The 21,589-nt window shown below is 34.7% G+C and overlaps 1 protein-coding gene across 1 annotated transcript; it reads right to left on the bottom strand.

Annotated features, from left to right (window-relative positions):
* Positions 1 to 2,622: 2,622 nt before the first annotated feature.
* Positions 2,623 to 7,938, bottom strand: LOC111044170 (protein FAM32A-like). The gene is made up of 3 exons (XM_022329250.2): positions 7,750 to 7,938; positions 7,264 to 7,414; positions 2,623 to 4,262 (listed from the first exon to the last, which is right to left on the bottom strand). The coding sequence occupies exons 1-3, from the start codon at positions 7,812 to 7,814 to the stop codon at positions 4,140 to 4,142; spliced, it is 339 nt and encodes a 112-aa protein (XP_022184942.1). The 5' UTR covers positions 7,815 to 7,938; the 3' UTR covers positions 2,623 to 4,139.
* Positions 7,939 to 21,589: the final 13,651 nt, after the last annotated feature.

The following is a 21,589-nucleotide window of genomic DNA, read 5'->3' as shown; positions in this document are numbered from 1 at the left end:
ACGGCTGATATAGACCGTTGAATATTTTTTCTTGTCTAACATTAGTGACAACGTTTGTTTCTCTAATCAATTTTTTTTTTGTGATTTTGTGTTCTTTATTTATTCATTCATTAATTCTTACAATAAGTATATCATAGAAATGATAGGGAGAGAAAAACATAAGGTAACCTTGTGCTATTCCTCTCCCAAATGTAGATTAGGTTACACATAGTCCGATAACTTTATTGCAAGGATATTGAAAATTTGTTTTCATACAGTTACCTTGAAAAGTGACGATTCCTGCACTGATTACAGAACGCAAAGATTCACTTTTCCGCTCTAGTGCGGGAAAAATCTTTTCTGCACTCCAGATTTGCAACATGGCAACACAAAATAGTTGGTGGGTTAAATGGAGGATTAGTGCACCAAAACAAAAATTAAGTTGGTAACAATGACTGTGGTTAGATTTAGATGAGAATCATTTCAATGGCTACCGTACCCTACATTTATGATAAAATCCCAATCTAGAAATCCAAAACAAGAATAATGTTCATCTAAATCATAATTAAATAATCATCATTTACGAATTCTCATCGTTTAATAATAAATAATAGTTCTTTTCTATTGATAATAATTATCAATAATAATTATTATTATTTCAACTGCAAGAAATGAGAAAAGTAGCAAATATACATTATAAAATTCGAATTTTGAGGTTAAATGATTACCGTTCGATATTCATATAAATAGAAATAATAAAAAACATAACAATACTACAATAAATATTCACTGTTGTCTATGTTATTTTTATAAATATTTCTCAGTTTACATTGAGCATTTTTCTCGGTAATTTGAGCAAAAGTCTAAATTCTGAATCGTGTTTCAGTAATTTTTTAGCTGGATGAAACAAACTTAGGTACGATTCTTCCCGCTAGGTCGCGCGCTTGTCGGTTCAGCCATCTTGTTGTGTTCAGCCATTTTGCAGCTCGGTTCAGCCAACAAGCTGCTGGCGTGTATGTTGAATGTTAATTTTTTGTTCTATCTGTATTTTTTCTGATTCTTGAATGAATAAAAATGAGAATTTTGGCTGAGAATTTTCAACTTCAATTGTATTATTAATTTTTAAATGAATTAGGATTGTTATTAATAACAGCATCACACACACAAACATTTGATGGATTTCAGCCATCATTTTACCCATAATTATTCATTTTTCATATTCAATGGTAACTGTAGGAAAAGTTTAATGTGAAATACGTGAGCAAAGTTCCTCTGCTGCACTCAAGAAGCCATTCCGCCCTCGCCTACGGCTCGGGCGTAAACGTTTCTTTCGGTGCAGCAAACTGTCACTTTGCGCACTAGTTGCACAAATAACTATTTCGCCCCACTTGGATGTAATGAGCATAAGGTAACCTTGTGCTATTCCTCTCCCAAATGTAGATTAGGTTACACATAGTCCGATAACTTTATTGCAAGGATATTGAAAATTTGTTTTTGCCCCACTTGGATGTAATGAGCTGGTTTTCGTGCATCATATGGAGGCCGAAAATGATTGTTTTCTGACCAGGCCGGTAAAAGTTTTACGGCCCTAGGGCTGTAAAATAACCTTGAAGTCAGCTGATTCAGATTTGATGTGAACGTGTTTACAAAATGGTTTATGAAACAGAATCAGTTTATGCTTCTAGAATTGAATAAGTATTCTGCAATAAGATACTATCATTTTATTTGGATGAGTAAAATACAGATAAGATATATATTATAAACTATTCAAATTCGATTTTCAGAGTAGGATAGAACTTCTAACCTAAACTTTCGAAGTCGACAACAAGCATTGTTGACGTTGACATTCAGATTGGCCAAATTTCAAGTGCGTTAAAACAGCTGATCAAAAAACTTTTCATTATTTGTGTTTATTATTCAAGAATCAAAACATTTATAATAATATCATCTTATTGTCATTTGGAAGAATAAAATGTATAAACTCAACCTCTTACATAATTGAACATAATCTTTTAGGTTATTTAGACAAATCAGAATTAAAAATAAAAATAATTGGACAATTTCCTGATATTCAGATTACCTCAGATTTGCTAGAGCTATGACCTTCCACTTTTTTGCTTTTGGAAGTGCTTAATAAACAATTATTCTCATATGTATATTGTTTATTTCTCTGTGTGGCGAAAAATAGCGTTCGCACCACGGGCAAAAATGTTTTTTCCGGCTCTCAATCTTTTCTAGTCCTCGGCCTACGGCCCTCGGACTTGAAAACCGATTTCGAGCCGGAAAAGTCTCATTTTCGGCCCTAGGTGCGAAATATACTATTGTGTAAACGCAACTTCGTCAACAGAAAAATACTTTCTATCAACTCCGTAACAGAAACATACAGCAACTTCGTATCAGGCAACAGCAAAATATTCAACCGTCGATATTATCCATAAATTTAACCAATTGAAATCATATTCATAGCTCTGATGGAAGCAATAAATACATGCTTCAGATCACGATTTTAGATTTATTTATATTCTAATATCTGATGAGGATGATTGAAATAAAGTAATTAAATATTTTTAATTTTATTCATACTCTAATATTTGAAGAGGATGAGTTATAGAGTGAGGAATAATTTCCAGAATGATTCAAAAGTAACAAAAGTGAAATATATATTTCAGATACTAATTAAGTTATTGATCATGAACACTTACCCCTTAGAAATAATTTATTCAATTGACTGACTCTCTTGGCATTTCATATTTTCTATATTACTCAACTCATATTACTCTCTTACAAATCAGGGGTTTAAGCATATTTTGACTATAAATTTTTGATTTATATGGAAAATGTTAGTTTATTCCACTAAAAATCTATAAGAAATTCACATCAACATTTTGAAAATTTATTTCTTATTTATGAAGATAGTTATTCCATAGATGAATTGATAATACACTCCTCACTCCTCACATTTATTACTCCTCACTTTTTAAGATAGCGGTACTTCAAAGTAGGTAAGCTAATGTCGATTATTGAACTCGTAACTTTCTCAATTTTACTCTAATTCTTGAAGATATTTCACAAGGAAATAAATACACTTCACATTTCAACACAATAACTCACTATTACTTACAAGAATGTAATTTAATGTATAGCAATTTATAAAAAGTTATGCATATTGTTTTAATTATTTATAAATAAAAATTAGAAATCTAAGTTCCCTTTTAAAATTGATCAATCACGACATGTTTATATAATATATAATGCCATTATCAAGTATTTTTTCGATATCAGTGTAGTAGTTTGTATTAGTAATTTTCTTTTGTTTTTGGATCAACAAATCAATTTTCTTTATTTGGTGTGAGTTTTTCTTTTCAATAATAGGCTTGATAATGGCATTATATAGCCGAAACATGTCGTAATTGAACAATTTTAAAAGGAACTTAGATTTCTAATTACTCTTTATATTTAAGAGTAACCCTATTTGATGTTTTAATTATGTTATGTGTAATTATTTTTGTGAACTGTATGTCGATTGTCAACGTTATTTGGTAATAATCAATGACATGCATTAATAATGAATCAATTTATTGTTAACACAATTCATTAATAAAAATATTGTCGACACAATTCACTGAGTTGAAACTGACGTCTACTGTGGAGATACAGCAATTGTCAAGAATTGTCACTTTAAAAATGGTTTAGGCCTGGTTGCACAAAAGCCGGTTGAATTTTAACCGTGATTGGTCACTACCTCCATAAACAAAGCACTATGTTTCGTGTGACGTCAGCACAGGTAGGGCTCCTACACCAATAAAAAACTAGCTGATATAGATCAGCTGGAATCAACGAATTTTTATTGGTGTAGGAGCCCCACCTGTGCTGACGTCACACGAATGCACTACGGCTTTGTTTACGGAGGTAGTGGATTGGTTCTCGTGGAATTGATCACGGTTAAAATTTAACCGGCTTTTGTGCAACTGGCACTTAGAGTGACAAGAGTAGCCAACACAATTCACTGAGTTGAAACTGATGTCTACTGTAGAGATACAGCAATTGTCTCTCAAGAATATATGACTTCAAATAATGGTTTATGGGTGACAAGACCAGTATTGAAGTATAAAATGATAGTTTTGATGACAAAAATAGCAAAAAAAGAAACAATACCAAAACTATTTTGTCCAGCTGACTTTGGGGATGTCGAAATGCTCCGTCAAACTATCAAGATGGCGGTTGAACTCCTCGACCCTCTGTTTGTGCGTCATCGATGCTTTTTGCAGAATGCGCTCCTTTTGCTGAAATTCAAAGAGAAAAACCAGATTAAAATTATTTCGATATAAGAAATTTCATGTTATAACTTTTCAGTATGTCTTCATAATAATATCGAGTGACCTGGCTGGCTCAGGTCTGGTGTCAGAGTTTTCAGGTTGCAACTGATCAATTTCAGGGCCTCTGACATGACCTAACGACTGCTTTTTAGGCAGCAGGGACGGCTTGATGTGTCATTCCGAAACACGCATTATGTCTACATAATGGCTGATGCATGAGAGAGGTTAATTATATAAAAATAGATAGCATCCTACGGCTTCATTACACAGACAAATATAATGAAAACCAGGGGTCTTCTTGTCGTGCACTAAAAGACCAGGGATCTTCTTGTCGTGCACTAAAAGACCAGGGATGAAATCCCTGTCATCTATTTGCAGATGACACAACCCTAGTTTCCAGGGAAGAGGATGTTGATGTAATATACATTAGAAATATTTTATACATTTGTATATTTTATTTAATATACATCATCATAAAGACGGGGTTGCTGGAAATATACAGGACTGCCCAACTGTTGGGGGTTGCCAGTGATTGGTTCCAGGTGAACAAACTTGCATTGAGGCTTGTGAGTATGGCACTCTACTCACTGGATGATGAGGCAACACAATGTTGTTTTTTTGAGATCTATGACTGACCTCCCATCATGATCTTAGTTTTTGTTATAAATTGTTAAATTTTGACGCAATCTATCCAGCAAATGCTGGTCATGGATGGAGATCAGTGAATTACTGAAGAATAGCAACACGAATGTGAATCAAATACTGCCATTATAACGTGGATCTCACAATAGAGAGTCCCTAAATTAGGAGTTATTTACGATATAGATTCCGATCAAACTGTCAACATCGATTGACAGCGAATTATTGGAGAAAAAAGTTTGTAGTGAATTTTAAAACAAATAGGCTACACAATCATTCTAATGAATATTAAAATTCATACTTATCTCTTTAGTCATGACAAGAGTTCTGGATCAATAATATTGTCTATTACTGAATCAATAAAATAGGCTGAATAAATAATTCCAGAAACTCCCTCATAGTGTACCAACATCAGCAAATTTAAATTTCAGGGTATAATATTATTGATTACCATTTAAAAAATCTCCGCCTTTTGATCAACAACACGGACTTGTTCCATATTAGAGGAGTAATTTTTAGGGGAATTTATTGTAAAATAAATAAATAATTTTATTTCCATCATAAAATTCACTTGACATTCATTTCAAGTTTTGGAAATTATATGACCACTTTGACAAGTTGTGCGGTCATTGTTAGTAATGTATTTAATTGTAATTACTAAATTGTTAAGACATAGATTAATTTTTTTTTGGAGTTCAGTTCATCACTTTACAGACATTTTAGCGCACGACGTCTGCAGCATCCTGTAAACTTTAATCACTATTCCTAACAAGCCAAGATAACCAGCAAGAAGCAAAAAATCAAATATAACAAGACAACATACAATTAACAAAAAAACAAAGCAGCAAACAAAAACAATACCCAAACCGAAGAACAACTGGATGTAAATATTAAAATTAATATAAATAATATTCTAATGTAAACGTTTAGAAGATGAGAAGAATTTGAACAAGATTATTAGTGACAAGTTAGATTATTTCGATTCGGTTTCACAAATAGAATATACTTAGCTGAATAGCCTTATACAGAGATAAGTTTACAAGTTAACTTTGCCAAATTTATCGATTCTTCATCACAAATAGAGTTTTTAATTTAAAATAATGACCAGAATTTCAAAGAAGATGATGATGATCACACGTCTTATTAGTGAAATCTGCTATTTTGTTTTTGTTTTCAGCAGCCACAAAATATTTTTTATTTTTTTTATTTACGATACAAATGACACTGATGTTATAACATTGGTAGATAAAATAATAAGGTAGTCCTTGCGCTATTTTTCTTGATGAAGTACAAAAACGGGCTTCATAGTGGTGTGTGCTGAAAAGATCGAAAGGAGGAAAAATACCTAGTCAACTATGGTTTCCCATGTAATAGGCAGGTAGAGACATATTGAGTAGCCACATTGATAACATCTGTAGGAAACTAGCCAGAGTGATGTACCTACTGAGACGTCTGAAGCCATTAATCTCCAGGAAGCATCTGGTGGAGGTGTATTTTGCTATGTTTCATAGCCATATCAACTATGGACTTTAGTTATGGGGGCACGCTCCAGGCTGTAAAGATGTACTGTTCCAGCAGAGGAAGGCTCTAAGGATCCTAGATTCAGCGGGATACTTGGACCACTGCCGACCCATCTTTATCAAGCTGAGAATACTCACGGTATACAATCAATATATCTGGCTCTCCCTGTGGCACGCAAGGGATGATTTCCACTTGCTCACAAGAAGAGAAGACAGACACTCCTACAACACCAGAGGAAAAGCGAAAATAGACATCCCTTTCTGCAGGCTGAGTAAGAAGAAGGATTGTTTCCCAATACTAGCCCTGAGGATTTACAACGCCTTACCTGACAGTGTGAAGAACTTGGACGACAGGAGCTTCAGAACAAAAATCAAATTTGGTTAATTGATTCTCCATTCTATTCAGTGGAGGAATACTTTGAGGCCACTAGAAACATCAGCTAACGTCGAGTGATAATTAATGTAATGCATACAGGCAAGGCCATCTTGAAAAGTTCAAATATTACTATTCTTAAATTTTTTTTATATGTTTGACTAAGTTTATAAACGTAAATAAGTGTTTATTACGGACATAGTTTTATGTCAACTCTACGACAAGGACCAAGTCAGGTCCAATATCTGACACAGTCAATCCAGTTATCTGGTCATGACTAAGGAGAGGAGTATGAAGTAAGTAAGTATGAAGTAAGTAAGAGAGTAGAAAGTAACGAGTAAAGGGTGAAGAGGAGCGGAAAAGAGTAGAAATAGGTGTTGCCTCTCCAAGACAGGGATTATTTAATATCATAATATTATTATTAAATTAGACTGACCATTTTCTCCTGCATTTTCTGGAATGCAAGTTCAGCTTTCGTCTGTTTCAGTTGTTCAGTTGGTTTGGTCTGTTTTTCTTCTTCAGCTACTTCTGCCACTTTTGAGACTTGTTCCAGAAGTTTCTTTTCACTCTTATTCTTTTTCTTCTTCCTGAAATGTAAAAGCACGAAAAGTGAGGAAATGCAATGTTCATGATGATAAAAAAGTAAAGCGCAAGTAAGGGAAACATTGAATAATAACAATAATAATGCTTCATTTTACAAATAAATGAACTAACCTTAACTCCTACAAGTATCAACATAGGCTAGAATAAGAATAATTAGTTTAAAGTTTAGTTTATTTGAAGCATGTGGAATAGGATATAATAATCAAGAAACTATACTTTATTTAAATAGAAAAGAAAATATTGAAATGTTTACAAATAATATACCAGAACAAAATAACCTAGAACGTTTCATCACAAATAATCAATTTGAAATACGCACTTTTTTATTCCGCTATCACTCTTAAGCCTCAGAGGTGTTTTCTCAACATATTCGTACTCAGACATTATCAAAAATCAAGTTAATTATCAAATAATTCAAATTTTAGTTAACAAAGATAAGGCTGTTGAAAACAAAAACAAAATAGCAACTTTCAATTTCAATAACCTAAAAATTTCTCAGCTGTTTTTCAACATGGTGGATTCTATTAGAGTGACAAAGCCATTGCTTAAACCAGCCTGTTGATCAAATTTCCAATTCATCGAAAGTGGAAGCCATTGTAGGGTACATACAGAGCTCTTGGTGAGTTTTTTGTCTATAGTGAGGTCCACGTTATAATGGCATTGGAGAAAGATAGGAGAACAACGTTGCCGATCCTCAGTCTTGTTACTGCCTTCTACAGACAGTAGCTGATACAAGTTATTGATGTAATATCAACTGTTCATTCTTGTTTAAAAAAAATTGCATGGTTGCCTGTAAAGTTGGTATACGGGCGAAAGTTTTACGTGACAACGACTTTGAGTGGTAAAATAATTTTAATGTGAATATTCATTCGTATAGTAGGAAGAAGGATGAAATAATAACTCACAATGAGACTGAGTGAGAGGCACGCGTCCCTTCCACTCGGGCATGGTTAGCCCGCGCCCACCTAAGAGCGAGAGAGACAACCATTGACTTGACATTTTGAATTAGTGGCGCAGTCGCAGGAGATTGCTTGCGGCGCCTGCGCAGGTTGACTGCTCCGTTTCACTCTCTCTCCAGGTGAATGCTTCGGGTTGCTGGGCTTGCTGCTGCGAGCGTTGCCACAGAGAAGATCCTCTACTCTGTGGCGTTGCTCGCCACTGCTCCTATTCGTGCTCTTTCCAGACGACAGTGAACCGAAACGAACGCTCTCACTCGCTCTCATTGTGAGCGCATAACGTGGGAACGTAACGCAGTTTCTTGAAGTGTCTCCCGGCAAACCAATTTATAAGACATTGTCACGTCAATATCAATGATATTTTATTAAGAGATAAATTATATTTCTCAATAATTTATCATAAATTTTCATAATTGAGAGGAAATATTCTGTTAATTAATTAATTATTCTTCATTGTTAAGAGATGATCTGGCAACAGAGCGAAGTGAGAAAGAAATAGCGCTATCCACTTTGTTGAATGATAGACAAGGATAGCAATGTTAATCAAACACCGCCATTATAACGTGGACCTTACTATAGCTCTTGTTAGTTCAATATTATGATGCAAGTTGATCATTTGAGCATTATGGAAGACAATATAGTTAGGAAACATGCTATATTATAAGTATTAAGTGATAATAAGTAATCACTCTACTCAGAGAAAATTTACAATATTTTTAATCTTCAACAAATTCTATATTTATCAATATTAAATATTGATAAATAAATTTATAATATAAATTTTATATTATCAATTAAGAATAGGCATAGAATAAATCAATTGGTCGTACAAGTTCTCTCCAGTATGGGTGAGGTACAAGGCTTAGGTGAGTTCTAGAAATCAGCTAAGCTCAGCTCTCGACCTAAGATTGAATGGGCTTCAAAACTAATCTAAAGATGAACCCAGAATAAAAGTTTACTCAACTTTTTTCGAGAGCTAAATAAAGAAAACTCTGAATTCCAGTTCGCAGGTTCAGTGGAGGTCAATTGATTGATGTTGTGTTGTAAGAGCTACACAATTATGTCCTTGAGCATTAATTTTGTTTCTGACAAAAATGTCTGAAAGACGCATATTCTTCGAGATACGAGAAAAAACTTTTACTCGTATTTATGCAAAAGTAACAGAATATGATACTTCCAAACCACCCCCACCTCCTCAGCACAGGGGGTAGGAGTGAGGAATTTTAATATATTTACCCCCTTACTATCCTTGAAAGAGCTGCGAGGTCAAAAATGGTGTTCCAAACTTTTCCCTCTATACCTTTTTTTGAGCACTCGTTGCAATGACTGAAACGGGATAAGCTGTTATTTATGCAATATTGAATGTCACAAGATATAAAGAGAACCTGATCTTGAATGATAATTAAAATTCAATTCATCTTTCTCAAGTTGAAACAAATTTATTCATATACCATTGAAACTGATGCTCGAAAAATCCTATGCCAATAAAGTTTGAAAAAGAGAAATTCATCGTTCAAAATGAACGGCCAACAGTTCCTAGTTTGACCAATGACATTTCAACCCAGGATCTTCAATCTAAAACCAAGGTTTCACTACTTGAAAACTTGTTTTTGAACATCCGACATTCGATTTTATCTTGTATCAATCTTTCTAAACCATATCTTTTTCATTGAACCAATATTCATGAAGGCTACATTTAAATTAATGATGGAATTCAATAAATATGTTATAATATATTGATATGTTTATCAATGAGCTAGCAGGTAACCCGTGCTCCGCAAGGGTCTTATTGGCAACATGACGAACATATAGCTTGACCAACTGATATCCTGAAGAATTTGGAATAGGCCTAAACTAGGGTTCTATGAATAGTCTATTATATAGTGCCTTAGCCTAAACCATCCTCGGTAAATTAAGAATACATATCTAAAATTTCTAGTTAAATCAGTTCAGTAGCTAAGACGTGATGATGCGTCATTCGTCAGATGAAAATAAAAATATGAGATGACTTTGTAATATCTCAAATGAACTAAGTTCACGTACGAATTTGAATATTCTAAGGCTCAACTCACATCGAGAAGAGGCTCGACTCTAGTCGAGAGCATGTGTTTTCAAATGGTGAATCGTGAATTTCCTATCCCGTGCGTATAAGCCAACCCTTTCCTTTATTATGTTATAGATTCAATTCATTATTTGCGATAAAAGACAGATGAAAATCAAAATATGAGATGACTTTGTAATATCTCAAATGAACTAAATTCTCGTACGAATTTGAATATTCTAAGGCTCAACTCACACTTACGCGATTCAGGTCGATAAGAGACTCGACTCTAGTCGAGAGCATGTGTTTCCAAATGGTGACGTCCAGGAGACTAGAGAATCGACTGGTCTGAGTGTCACCATTTGGAAACACAATATGCTCTCGACTAGAGTCGAGTCTCTTCTCCACCTGAGTCGCATAAGTGTGAGTTGAGCCTAAGCCTCACATTGTAGGCACCTTCATTACCATTGAAATATATTAAAGAATTCTCATAAAGTTATGAAAGTTACCGTAAGTTACTACACGCTGGGTGCGGCAAGTGTTTGACTTAAAACTGTCAGTATTGATTGAATGGGAAGCATTGATGTTCTCTATTAGAAATACTGACAGTTTGTAATGATTCTAACCGTAGACCTTATAGAAATTGTTGGAGGAAGAATGCATTGAGATAAACCGGAACTGTAATCAACTTTGTATTTGATTGGGCATGTGCGTGCGTGTGTGCAGGGCCGGCGAGAGCAATCGCGGGCCCCAGGGCTGGACCTAATCCGGGCCCCTAGGTATGATATGCATGAAGGCGTTTTGTTTGTGTGGGGTACCGGGGGTCTAGGGATACTCCCCAGTCCCTGAGAACAATGTTGAATTACAGATAAAATAACTCATTTTGGTGTAATCTAGACCTCTTTTCACTTATTCATTCATAAATTATCTTTTCAGGCTGTTTCATATTTAGGTAAACCACAAATTTAGGCACTCATTGAAGAAATACAAAATGGTTTTAATTGAAACCTTTTCAAAAAAAAATTATACAATAGAAAATTCAAATTAAAGCATCACAGATACCGTATGTAAATGTTGATTTAATTGAATAGACAATGGTATTTAAAAAAGAAAAATACAACATGTTTTGATTGGAGAAATTGATTTATTAATCCATATACATAATTATTACATATAATTCACGTAGAGAAATTATGATTATACATAATTGATTTTTTTCCATTTTTCAAAGTAAACAACACTTTCCGTCAATTAAAGTCTTTAATCTAACCATGTCTACAACAAAACTCCTCTTCTGGCTTTTCTTGACACAAATTTGTCAATTATTCTATCTATATTTGCTCATTTTACTAGGTCCATTTCCACCGCCAAAACACCTAGGCTTGACAACCTGTTTTGGAACATTGTTGAGCATAGAACGTTTTTTATCCTGTTTAATACTGAAAATGAACGTTCTGCACTGGCGACTGTGGCTGGAATTGTGGAAAAAATTCTCAAGGCAACAGTAAGATTTGGGAATAAAGATTCTAAATTGAAGAGTTTAATTTTATTGAGAAGTTCAAAGGGTAAAAGTTTTTTTCCACCAGAGTTTGCTTCATATATTTGCTTCAGACTCTCCAGTTCCTCAAGAAGATCGGTTCCCAGATCCTTTTGGTGTCGTTGTACTAGTTCAGCAGATTTAGTTTCGATCAGGTCATCTGGCATTTCTTTGAATGACCACAAAACAGAAAAGTTACTACACAAATCGCTGACTGACTTGAAACACACTGTAATGTCCCCAATGACACTGTCCAAAATGACATTAAAAACTTTGTTTTTAAAAGTGGTCTTTGCATAAAGTTCATGTTCCGTATTGTCATCACACACCTCGTCATCCTCGTCAGCTGCTCTTTTTTGTTTCCCACTTCTTTTCTCTTCCTCTTCAAGTTGCTGCGGCCACCCTATGTTTTCAGCAATGACCAAAACTTCATTGAAGATTTTATCCCAACCATCATTCTGCAAAACTTTCAAATCTTCTATCAATTGACTTAGATTCTTTGACGCTACATCTAAGGTTTCACCACGGTTCTGTAAAACTCTGTTGACTGTGTCAGTGGGTTTCAATATTTTGTACCAAACCGATGCAAGAAGAAGGCAGTTGAAGCTCTTGAAGTATTTCTTCAGTCCCCCTATGTCTCGACGACATTCTGCTGTCAAATTTAGTTTGATCACTTCCTCAAGTGCTTCTACTATTCCAGAAAGATGAGGTGCAACAGGTCTTACACTATCCACTCTTGCTGACCATCGTGTTTTGACATGGAGTGAAGAGATCGGGTATTCTATTTTTCAAAATATCCCACCTCTGGGGGCTTGAACTGAAAATGTTGAATAACTTTTGGACAGCCCCAAAAAAAGTTATAGCCGCTGGACAGCACTCCACTGCTTGTTCACCACAAAGGTTTAAGGAGTGACAAGTGCACACAGAGTAAACAGCTTCGCTGTTGGCTGATAATATGAAAGCCTGAGCTCCTTTATAGGAACCTTTCAAGTTACTTCCATTGTCGTACCCTTGGCCTTTACAGTCTTCTATAGGGATTTCATAGCGTTTCAAAGTACTCAAGATAAGCTCAGCAATATCTTTGCCACTCTTTTTTGTGCAATCAGCAAAACATAGAGGTCGTTCTTGCACTTTGTAGGGTTCACTTTCTTCTTCGGTTTCATGCACGTATCTCAAAATAAATGCTGTCTGTTCAATGTAAGCTGAATCAGGTGATTCAAATGGAACAGAAACGGAACGATAGAACTATCCATGAAACCGCACAGAAAATTGACAGCGTGCCACAGACATAAGTAAACAAAGAAGCTAGACAGATACACTGCCATTGGCCGCGATGACGGCTAGTGCAGTGTTGCCAATGCTGCATGCTGCTACCTCGCAGACTTGATAATACCCACGGGCAGCCGGGCCGGACCTGCGGGCCACCACAGTACTAAAACCCCTCACCTTCAAATTTACCGTTTCTTTTCTTCTATTCTACAATAGAAGAAAAACTCAAGTTTTGCCCTACTGATTAATGCATTACACCCAACTTTATTTTTAGATAAGAAGTCTGTTAAAGGAAATATTGCCCAATCAAAAAGACCACTGATTTGTATTTTAAACCAGACCTAGGGCCCCGGATCGGGCCCCCTCCGGGGGCCCGGGCCCCGGGGCTGTAGCCCCCCCTACCCCTCCCTGTCACCGGCCCTGCGTGTGTGAGTGTGTGGATCTTCATCGACCTTCAGGGTGAAAGTGCGTGCTGTAAGAGTTCAGGGTGTGTTCAACAACAGCTTCTATATCTATATATCTGTGTGAGGTTGCATGCTATCTGACCAGATTATAACTGTATACATTCCAGTATTTCACGTGAATGTATCTATACTGAGGTCCATGTTATAATGGCAGTGTTTGATTAGCAATGGTATTGATATCCTTGTCTATCAATCAACAAAGCTGATAGCGCTATATCTTTCTCGCTTTGCTCTGTTGCCAGATCGTCTTTTAATAATGTAGAATTAATAATTAATTAACTGAATATTTCATCTTAATTATAAAACTTTATAAGAAATTATTGAGAAATACAATTTATTATTTCTTAATAAAAAAATCTGGGGTGGCGCACTCACACAACTTTCCTTGCCGTTATGAAAATTGATCACTTGACGCTAGTGTTCAAGTCTACTATTCAAAGATCTGAGCCAGCTGGTGTCAGGATAATAACGCTGGAGACACACGAAGTCTGCTATCTCTTCATAGTGAATGATACAATAGAATCAACAGTTGCCAAAAGTTTGCAATTGAATAACCACGTTTTCTCGAATTTCAAGCTTATTTTAAATTTAAGGAGAAAATGTTACTGAACACTAATTGTAGAGACTTTCATGCTCAATCTTTTCCACTTTGTTTTTGTTTAAATTGTATATGTAGCCTGATAATTGGGAATCTAAAATCAAGCTTTGCATAGATGGGGCGGAGCTCCTGAAATTTTTACAGATTTGGGACTTGTGGCAGTTGATAAAGCTTATCAATGACTATTAAAATGAGGTATTAATTTGATCAAAATCGTTGGAGCCGTTTTCGAGAAAATCGCAAAAAACCTATTTTTGACAAAATTCTAGCTATTTTAGCCGCCATCTTGAACTTCATTTGATCGAAATTGTTAGTGTCAGTTTCTTATACTGTAAGAACCTTAAGTCTCAAATTTCAAATCATTCCGTCGATTGGGAGATGAGATATCGTCTACACAGACACACATACAAACCAATATCCAAAAACCACTTTTTTGGACTCAATAGAACTCTTGGAACGTATAGAATTTTGGAGATTGGGGTACCTTATTTTTTTCGGAAAGGAATAAGAATAAGAATAAGAATAAGAATTTTATTTGCCATTAAACATATAAACATCAATGCAATAGGCTTCGTCAAAATATAAATTTGAAATACATATTACAATATAATATATAACATGAAAACTAATTATAGCTCACAGTCTAGCAATACTACTAATATCACAGTCTAGAAATTCTCTTAAGTTATAAAATGGATTCTTTTTCAGCCAATTCTTTACCACTAATTTAAAGCTTTTTTCTTGCAAATTTCTTATTGCTATGGGGATTTTATTAAACATTACATGCCTCTGATACATATGACTCCTATGAGTTCTAGATAATCTTACATAGGGTGTGAGAAGGTCACCGTTTTGTCAGGTATTGTAATTATGGTTATCACTATTTTGACGATAATTTCCCAAATTGTTTCTCACCTGGATTAGATTGTAGTAAATATACAATGAAGTCACAGTCATTATACCGAATTTAATAAAACTCTCTCTACAGGAATCTCTTTGCTGCAGGTTAGCAATAATTCTGATGACTTTTTTCTGTAGTATTAACACCCTTCCTGCATTGCTGCTGTTCCCCCACAGCATAACTCCATAACTGATGAGTGAGTGGAACAGGCCAAAATAGGTCATCAGTAGTGTTTGAGTACCTACGCAATATTTTAACTTCCTTATAAGATAGACTACTCTTGAAATTTTCCTGCATACAAACTCCACTTGCTCTTTCCATGTTAATTTATTATCTAAATATAAACCTAACAATTTGACTGATCTATTCTCACAAACATTGTTCGCCAATGAAAAATATATATTCTCAGTCTTATCATTATTAATTGCTAATCTATTAGATTCAAACCAGGCCGTAGACAATTGGATACTCTCTATCAACCTTGCTGTAACGTCTTCCTGTCTTTTTTGAGAGCACATCAATGATGTGTCGTCTGCATACAGTATTGGTAGACAATTATTAGATGATACACTACAATGAAAGTCATTCATGAATATTAGAAATAGGAATGGGCCCAATATCGACCCTTGAGGTACTCCTGCTATCACCTTTACAACTTCTGACTTCTTACTGTTTATAATTACAACTTGTCTCCTATTCTGCAGATAAGACATGATTACATTTAGCTCACTGCCCAAGATACCATAGTGGCGTAATTTATTCTCTAGAATAGTGTGTGATATGGAGTCGAATGCTTTTTGCAAATCTATTAGACACACACCTGCAATTAACTTATTCTCAAATGCTTCTAATATCCTATTAACAACAGTCTCAACGGCTGTTATGGTAGAATGTTTCGGTCGGTAACCATATTGATGTTCATAGAGTAAGTCATTGGAATTAAAATAGTCGTACAATTGAACAAACATACAGGCTTCAATAATCTTACCTATTATAGGAACTAAAGCTATTGGTCTGTAACTATTAGGCTGCGTTTTATCACCTTTCTTGTAAACCGGAGTTACCTTACTGAGCTTTAAGCAATCTGGAAATTTTCCACCCATAAGAACTGAATTAATCAGAAATGTAAGAGGTGTCAGTATACCTTCTATGAAACCTTTGACAACGACATTGCTCAGGCCATAAATATCACCTGCTGATGAAGTGCTTAGATTTTTTACAATGTCAAGAACCAGCTTTGGTTCCACTTTTTTCCATTTGAAATTATTATTTTCTAAGTTCAAAGGCATTTTAAATTTATTTAACAAAATTGAATGATTCTCAGAAGGTACGTTACTAGCATTAATAGCACATCATACATTTATAAAATAATTGTTTAAAACATCTGCTGATATAGGTGGCTCTTGCTGTTTATATCCAGAAGTTGCTGACTCAGTTTTTATAATATTCCATGCCGCTTTACACAAATTTTTTGCTCTAGTAATACAGTCATCATTGGTCTTAATTTTAGAGTTTGTAATGGCTTTCCTATAATCTCTTTTAAATTTCAAGAAGTTTTGCCTATCTTCAATGTCATGACTATACTTCCATCTATTATACAAAATAATCAGCCAATTTCTCATATTTGCTATTTGAGGTGTGTACCACTTATTACAAGATTTTTTCTTAGCACTTTCAACATAAGTAATTACAGGACAACATATATTAAAATGATTCAATACTTTCCTTACCTATGGTAATAGGGCAAGGTAAGTAAAAATATTATTGATTATTTTCAACGAGAATGAACAGTTAATATTACATCAATTAACCTGTATCAGCTAACGTATATAGAAGGCATTGACAAGACAGATGATCGGCAATGTTGTTCTCCTATCGTTCTCCACTGCCATTATAACGTGGACGTCACTATATGTTATATACAAACATGTGTAATTTTGAATGCTACTTGAAAAGAATATAACTATACATCTACAGTGATATACACTTCAGCATTGGTTAGATGGGAAACGCTGATAATTTTGTTGAATGGATGCTGACAATTAAAAGTGAAAGGCATGCTGAAAATCTCATTAGAGTTTGAGTAGAATTTGTTTATATAACGATGTAAAATCGTGCGCTCTTTGAAGAGAGAATACCAATAAGTTCAATATGCTCTTTGTTGTATGACGTATACATAAGATAGATTCACTTTCGTTGATAACGAATTACAAAGAGATTTAGCGAAGATAAATAAAGTGGTGACGAGAGAGAAAAGTGATGAATTGAGTTACGAGAAAGAATGATTGATTAGGTTCTCTTGTTGAAATGTGTTTGTCTAATTTACTGATGGGTGGTATAACAGTCAAAATAATATTAGAGATGGAAACAGTCATGTTATCGGATGGGCACGTTAAATTGTAGGTCCCGGCTGAAGTATGACAGTCGTAAGGCCCTTTGACGGCTTAAATGATATATTCAGGCGAGGTGGAACTTCCGTCAGGAACTACTATAATATAGTATTAAAATTTTATTCTGCTGTATTCTGTGCTAGAAGGTAACCTGTGCTCCGCAAGGGACTAATTTATTAAAAACTTGACCTTCTGAAATTGTGAAGAATTTAAAACTTGCCTATAACTATCCTCGTTAAATTAAGAATCCATATGCGAAATTTCAAGTTACTCAGTCCAGTAGTTGAGACGTAATGATGCGTCATTTGTGAATTTCCTATCCCGTACTTTAATAAGCCAATTCTTTGCTTTATTCTATTTCAGTATTCATTTTGAATCTGACTTTTTTGCGACTCCACCAGCGGTCAAAGACTTTTCTTTTGCTAGTGGTGCCTGAAACAATTTTCAGTTTTTTAGTTCTCGGTAGTTAATTTTATTTTATTTTCTTGTAATAAGTGTTGATTTATTAACCTCGATTTGTTGCATTGTTAAATTCTGGCAATAGAGAATTGAATTGAATAGATTATAAGGAGTACAAATTGGGTTACCGAGATGTTTGGATGTTTAGATTTTTTATGTTTATATGTTTGTATTTCACCGGATCTCGAAAACGGCTCTAACGATTCTCACTAAATTCAGAACATAGTAGGTTTATAATATAAAGATTCGATTGCACTAGGTCTCATCCCTGGGAAAAATCGCTCACTAAATTCAGAACATAGTAGGTTTATAATATAAAGATTCGATTGCACTAGGTCTCATCCCTGGGAAAAATCGCTCACTAAATTCAGAACATAGTAGGTTTATAATATAAAGATTCGATTGCACTAGGTCTCATCCCTGGGAAAAATCGCTGAAGGACATTAAAAGGATAATTATTATTCATCCTTGGAAAAACAGCTGATAATAATTATTTCGTCGTCTGTTGGTGATGGAAGTGAGTGAGCGAGTTCATGTGTGTGGGACTGTGTTAAAATTATGACTCAGCTGTTGAAGTTTTGTAATCATTCAATCAAGTACTAAGTGCCGGTTACAAAAAAGCCGGGTTATTTTCAATCTTGATTAATTCCAGTAGATCTTTTTGAAACGGTCTTCTCTGATTTGGTTCACGTGAAGATAATCAGGATTAAAATTTAACCGGCTTTTGTACAACTGGGCCTTTGTGAGTGAAATTTTGGCATTCTTTTGGGAATTAATCTCAATTTACTGTGATTAGATAGAACATTTCTGTATGAATGTTATTATAATTTCTACTTTCGTAATACATTTTTTATGCTTTTGTACTCCAGAGCGAAGCTCGGTCCCCGATATTCGATTCCTAATAAGGTCAACAACAGAGTCCATTTTGTATTAGATCAATAACTGAGTCTCACATCATAACATTACAATCGTATTCTAGTCAATTGTTTCCCATGCTCCTATTCTCATAGGCCAACATATGTGGAAGAAACATGCACGTATAAACAAGTACTACATATGTATCACATACCACACAACATGTTTACTATAATCTGGGTGAGATCTGCTCTTAATACGCCTAATTTGCTCCATTTCTTGCGTGGAATTACTATAACATCCTACGGTCAAAGACCGCCACATTGAAGCCTGGTAATTATAATACAAATGGTATTGTGTAATCTCGTAACACGTAGGTGGAGATATGCATATCCAACAATGAGTGCAAATTGAAATAATATGGATAAATGGAGACCTGGCATGACAGTAATGAAGACTTCGCTTTCTCTCGCTATATATTTCAGTTGTAATTCAAGTGAAACATTTAATTTGTGATAGGTATTTCTTATGCTGTTTCTTATAGCTGTTTGATAGCCTCTTACTTATGTTCATGCTTCTAGTACAGGGTGATTACCGGGAAACGCATGTTTTTCAAATAACGAGAACTATTGCAATACTTCTTACTATCATCAATATACTTATATTATCAATATACTTCTTAGTATCATCAATCAATAAACAGGATCTGATATAGATGATGTATTTTTGGTATTGATAGGATAGGTGCATGTTTCTTAGTATCAATCAATAAACAGGATCCGATATGAATGATATATTTTTGGTATTGATAGGATAGAAACCAACATGGAATAATCGAAATAAAAAAAATCTAGATAATATTAGGTTGATTGCAACGTTTCCATTGAATGATTACTCAGAATTTTAGCTGCGAGGGGGAGGAGGAGAAGAAGAAGAAGAAAAGAAGGAGAAGGAGAAGGAGAAGGAGGAGAAGAAGGAGAAGAAGTTTTCCAATCATTATAATGATTCTTATCTATTCGATCAAAAAGCATAGAGTATCTAGGATCTACTTAATCGGCATGAAAACAAATTGTCAAGATGTTCGATTTAAACCAAAGTATCTTCTAATAAATAACGTTAGACCTTATCAGGAAATCAGTAGCCTACGCTTAATTAGAAACTTTTATGCAGAAATGCGTTGTTGGCTATCCATCTTGTTTTCACTAATATTATTACTATTGTATTTTTATAACTTTAAAGTGAAATAAAAATCTGGTGTGGCGCACTCACACAACTTTCCTTGCCGTTATGAAAATTGATCACCTGACGCTAGTGTACTCGCGCATCTCAAGTCTACTATTCAAAGATATGAGACAGCTGGTGATAGGTTAATAACGCTGGAAACACACGAGGTCTGCTATCTCTTCGTAGTGAATGATTTAATAGAACCAACAGTTGCCAACAGTTTGCAATTTAATAATCACATTTTCTCGGATTTCATGCTTATTTCAATTCTAGGTGGAAATGTTACTGAACATTAATTGCAGAGATTTTCATGCTCAATCTTTTCCACTTGAAATTTTTTGTTTAAATTGTATATGATGTATTATACACACACACACACACACACACACACACACACACACACACACACCACACACACACACACACACACACACACACCACACACACACACACACCACACACACACACACCACACACACACACACACACACACACACACACACACACACACACACACACACACACACACACACACACACACACACACACACACACACACACACACACACTTTTTCGGACTCAGGGGTCCTTGAAACGTATAAAAATTTAGAAATTGGGGTAACTTAATTTTTTCGGAAAGCAATACCTATGGTAATATGGCAAGGAAAGTAAAAACACTCGCATTTGGAGTCGCCACACCAAATAATGTGAGTGCTTTTTTACTTTAAAGTTAACAAAATACAATAGTAAGAAACCTTCAATCACATGTTATTTCACTAACCTGAAAATGGCACTAAGATGTTGAAACATGTTGTGAATAGAAGTTTCCAATAAAGGATACTTAGATTCCTATTTCCTGATAAATATGAGTAGACCACACTAGAAAGTTAATATCGGACCTATTTAAATACTAATTTTATATGTGTGAAATAGGCTACGGGTTGCATTATTCATTGGAGGTGTCAATCACTTGTCTTCTTTGACGGAAGCTACCTAATTCTTACATCATTACCTCTGTCCGATGGTTATACATCTCAAAACATTTTTCTAACATGTAATAAAAATTGTTAACCATTCACTGAGCATTAACCCGTAGCATATATAACGGAATAAATGTTGACCATTACTGTTTACACTGAAGTCGTTGAAAAAACCGCAGATTCCAGAGAGGTAGTATTTTCGAATAGAACGTCTTCTAAAAGTAGTTAATAATACAAAAGAATTTGTGTTATATAAGGTTCGTTATTTTTATGAGGAAGAATGATGATAATACAGAGGCCTAGATTTCAGATAACAGTTTTTAACCAAACTGCTTGTTGAATGAAAAAGACTGAATTGTCAAAAAAACATTGTCAGTTTATCAGAGATTGACAATGGTGTATTAACTGAAATCGGTCTTTCTAATTATCAATAAATCAGTGGTTTTTTGACAATTTCTTAGTCTTTTTCATTCAATATGAATGAT

Source organism: Nilaparvata lugens, chromosome 8, assembly GCF_014356525.2.
Source record: "Nilaparvata lugens isolate BPH chromosome 8, ASM1435652v1, whole genome shotgun sequence".
Classification (NCBI taxonomy): domain Eukaryota; kingdom Metazoa; phylum Arthropoda; class Insecta; order Hemiptera; family Delphacidae; genus Nilaparvata; species Nilaparvata lugens.
This window is presented reverse-complemented; position numbering and strand designations above follow the sequence as displayed.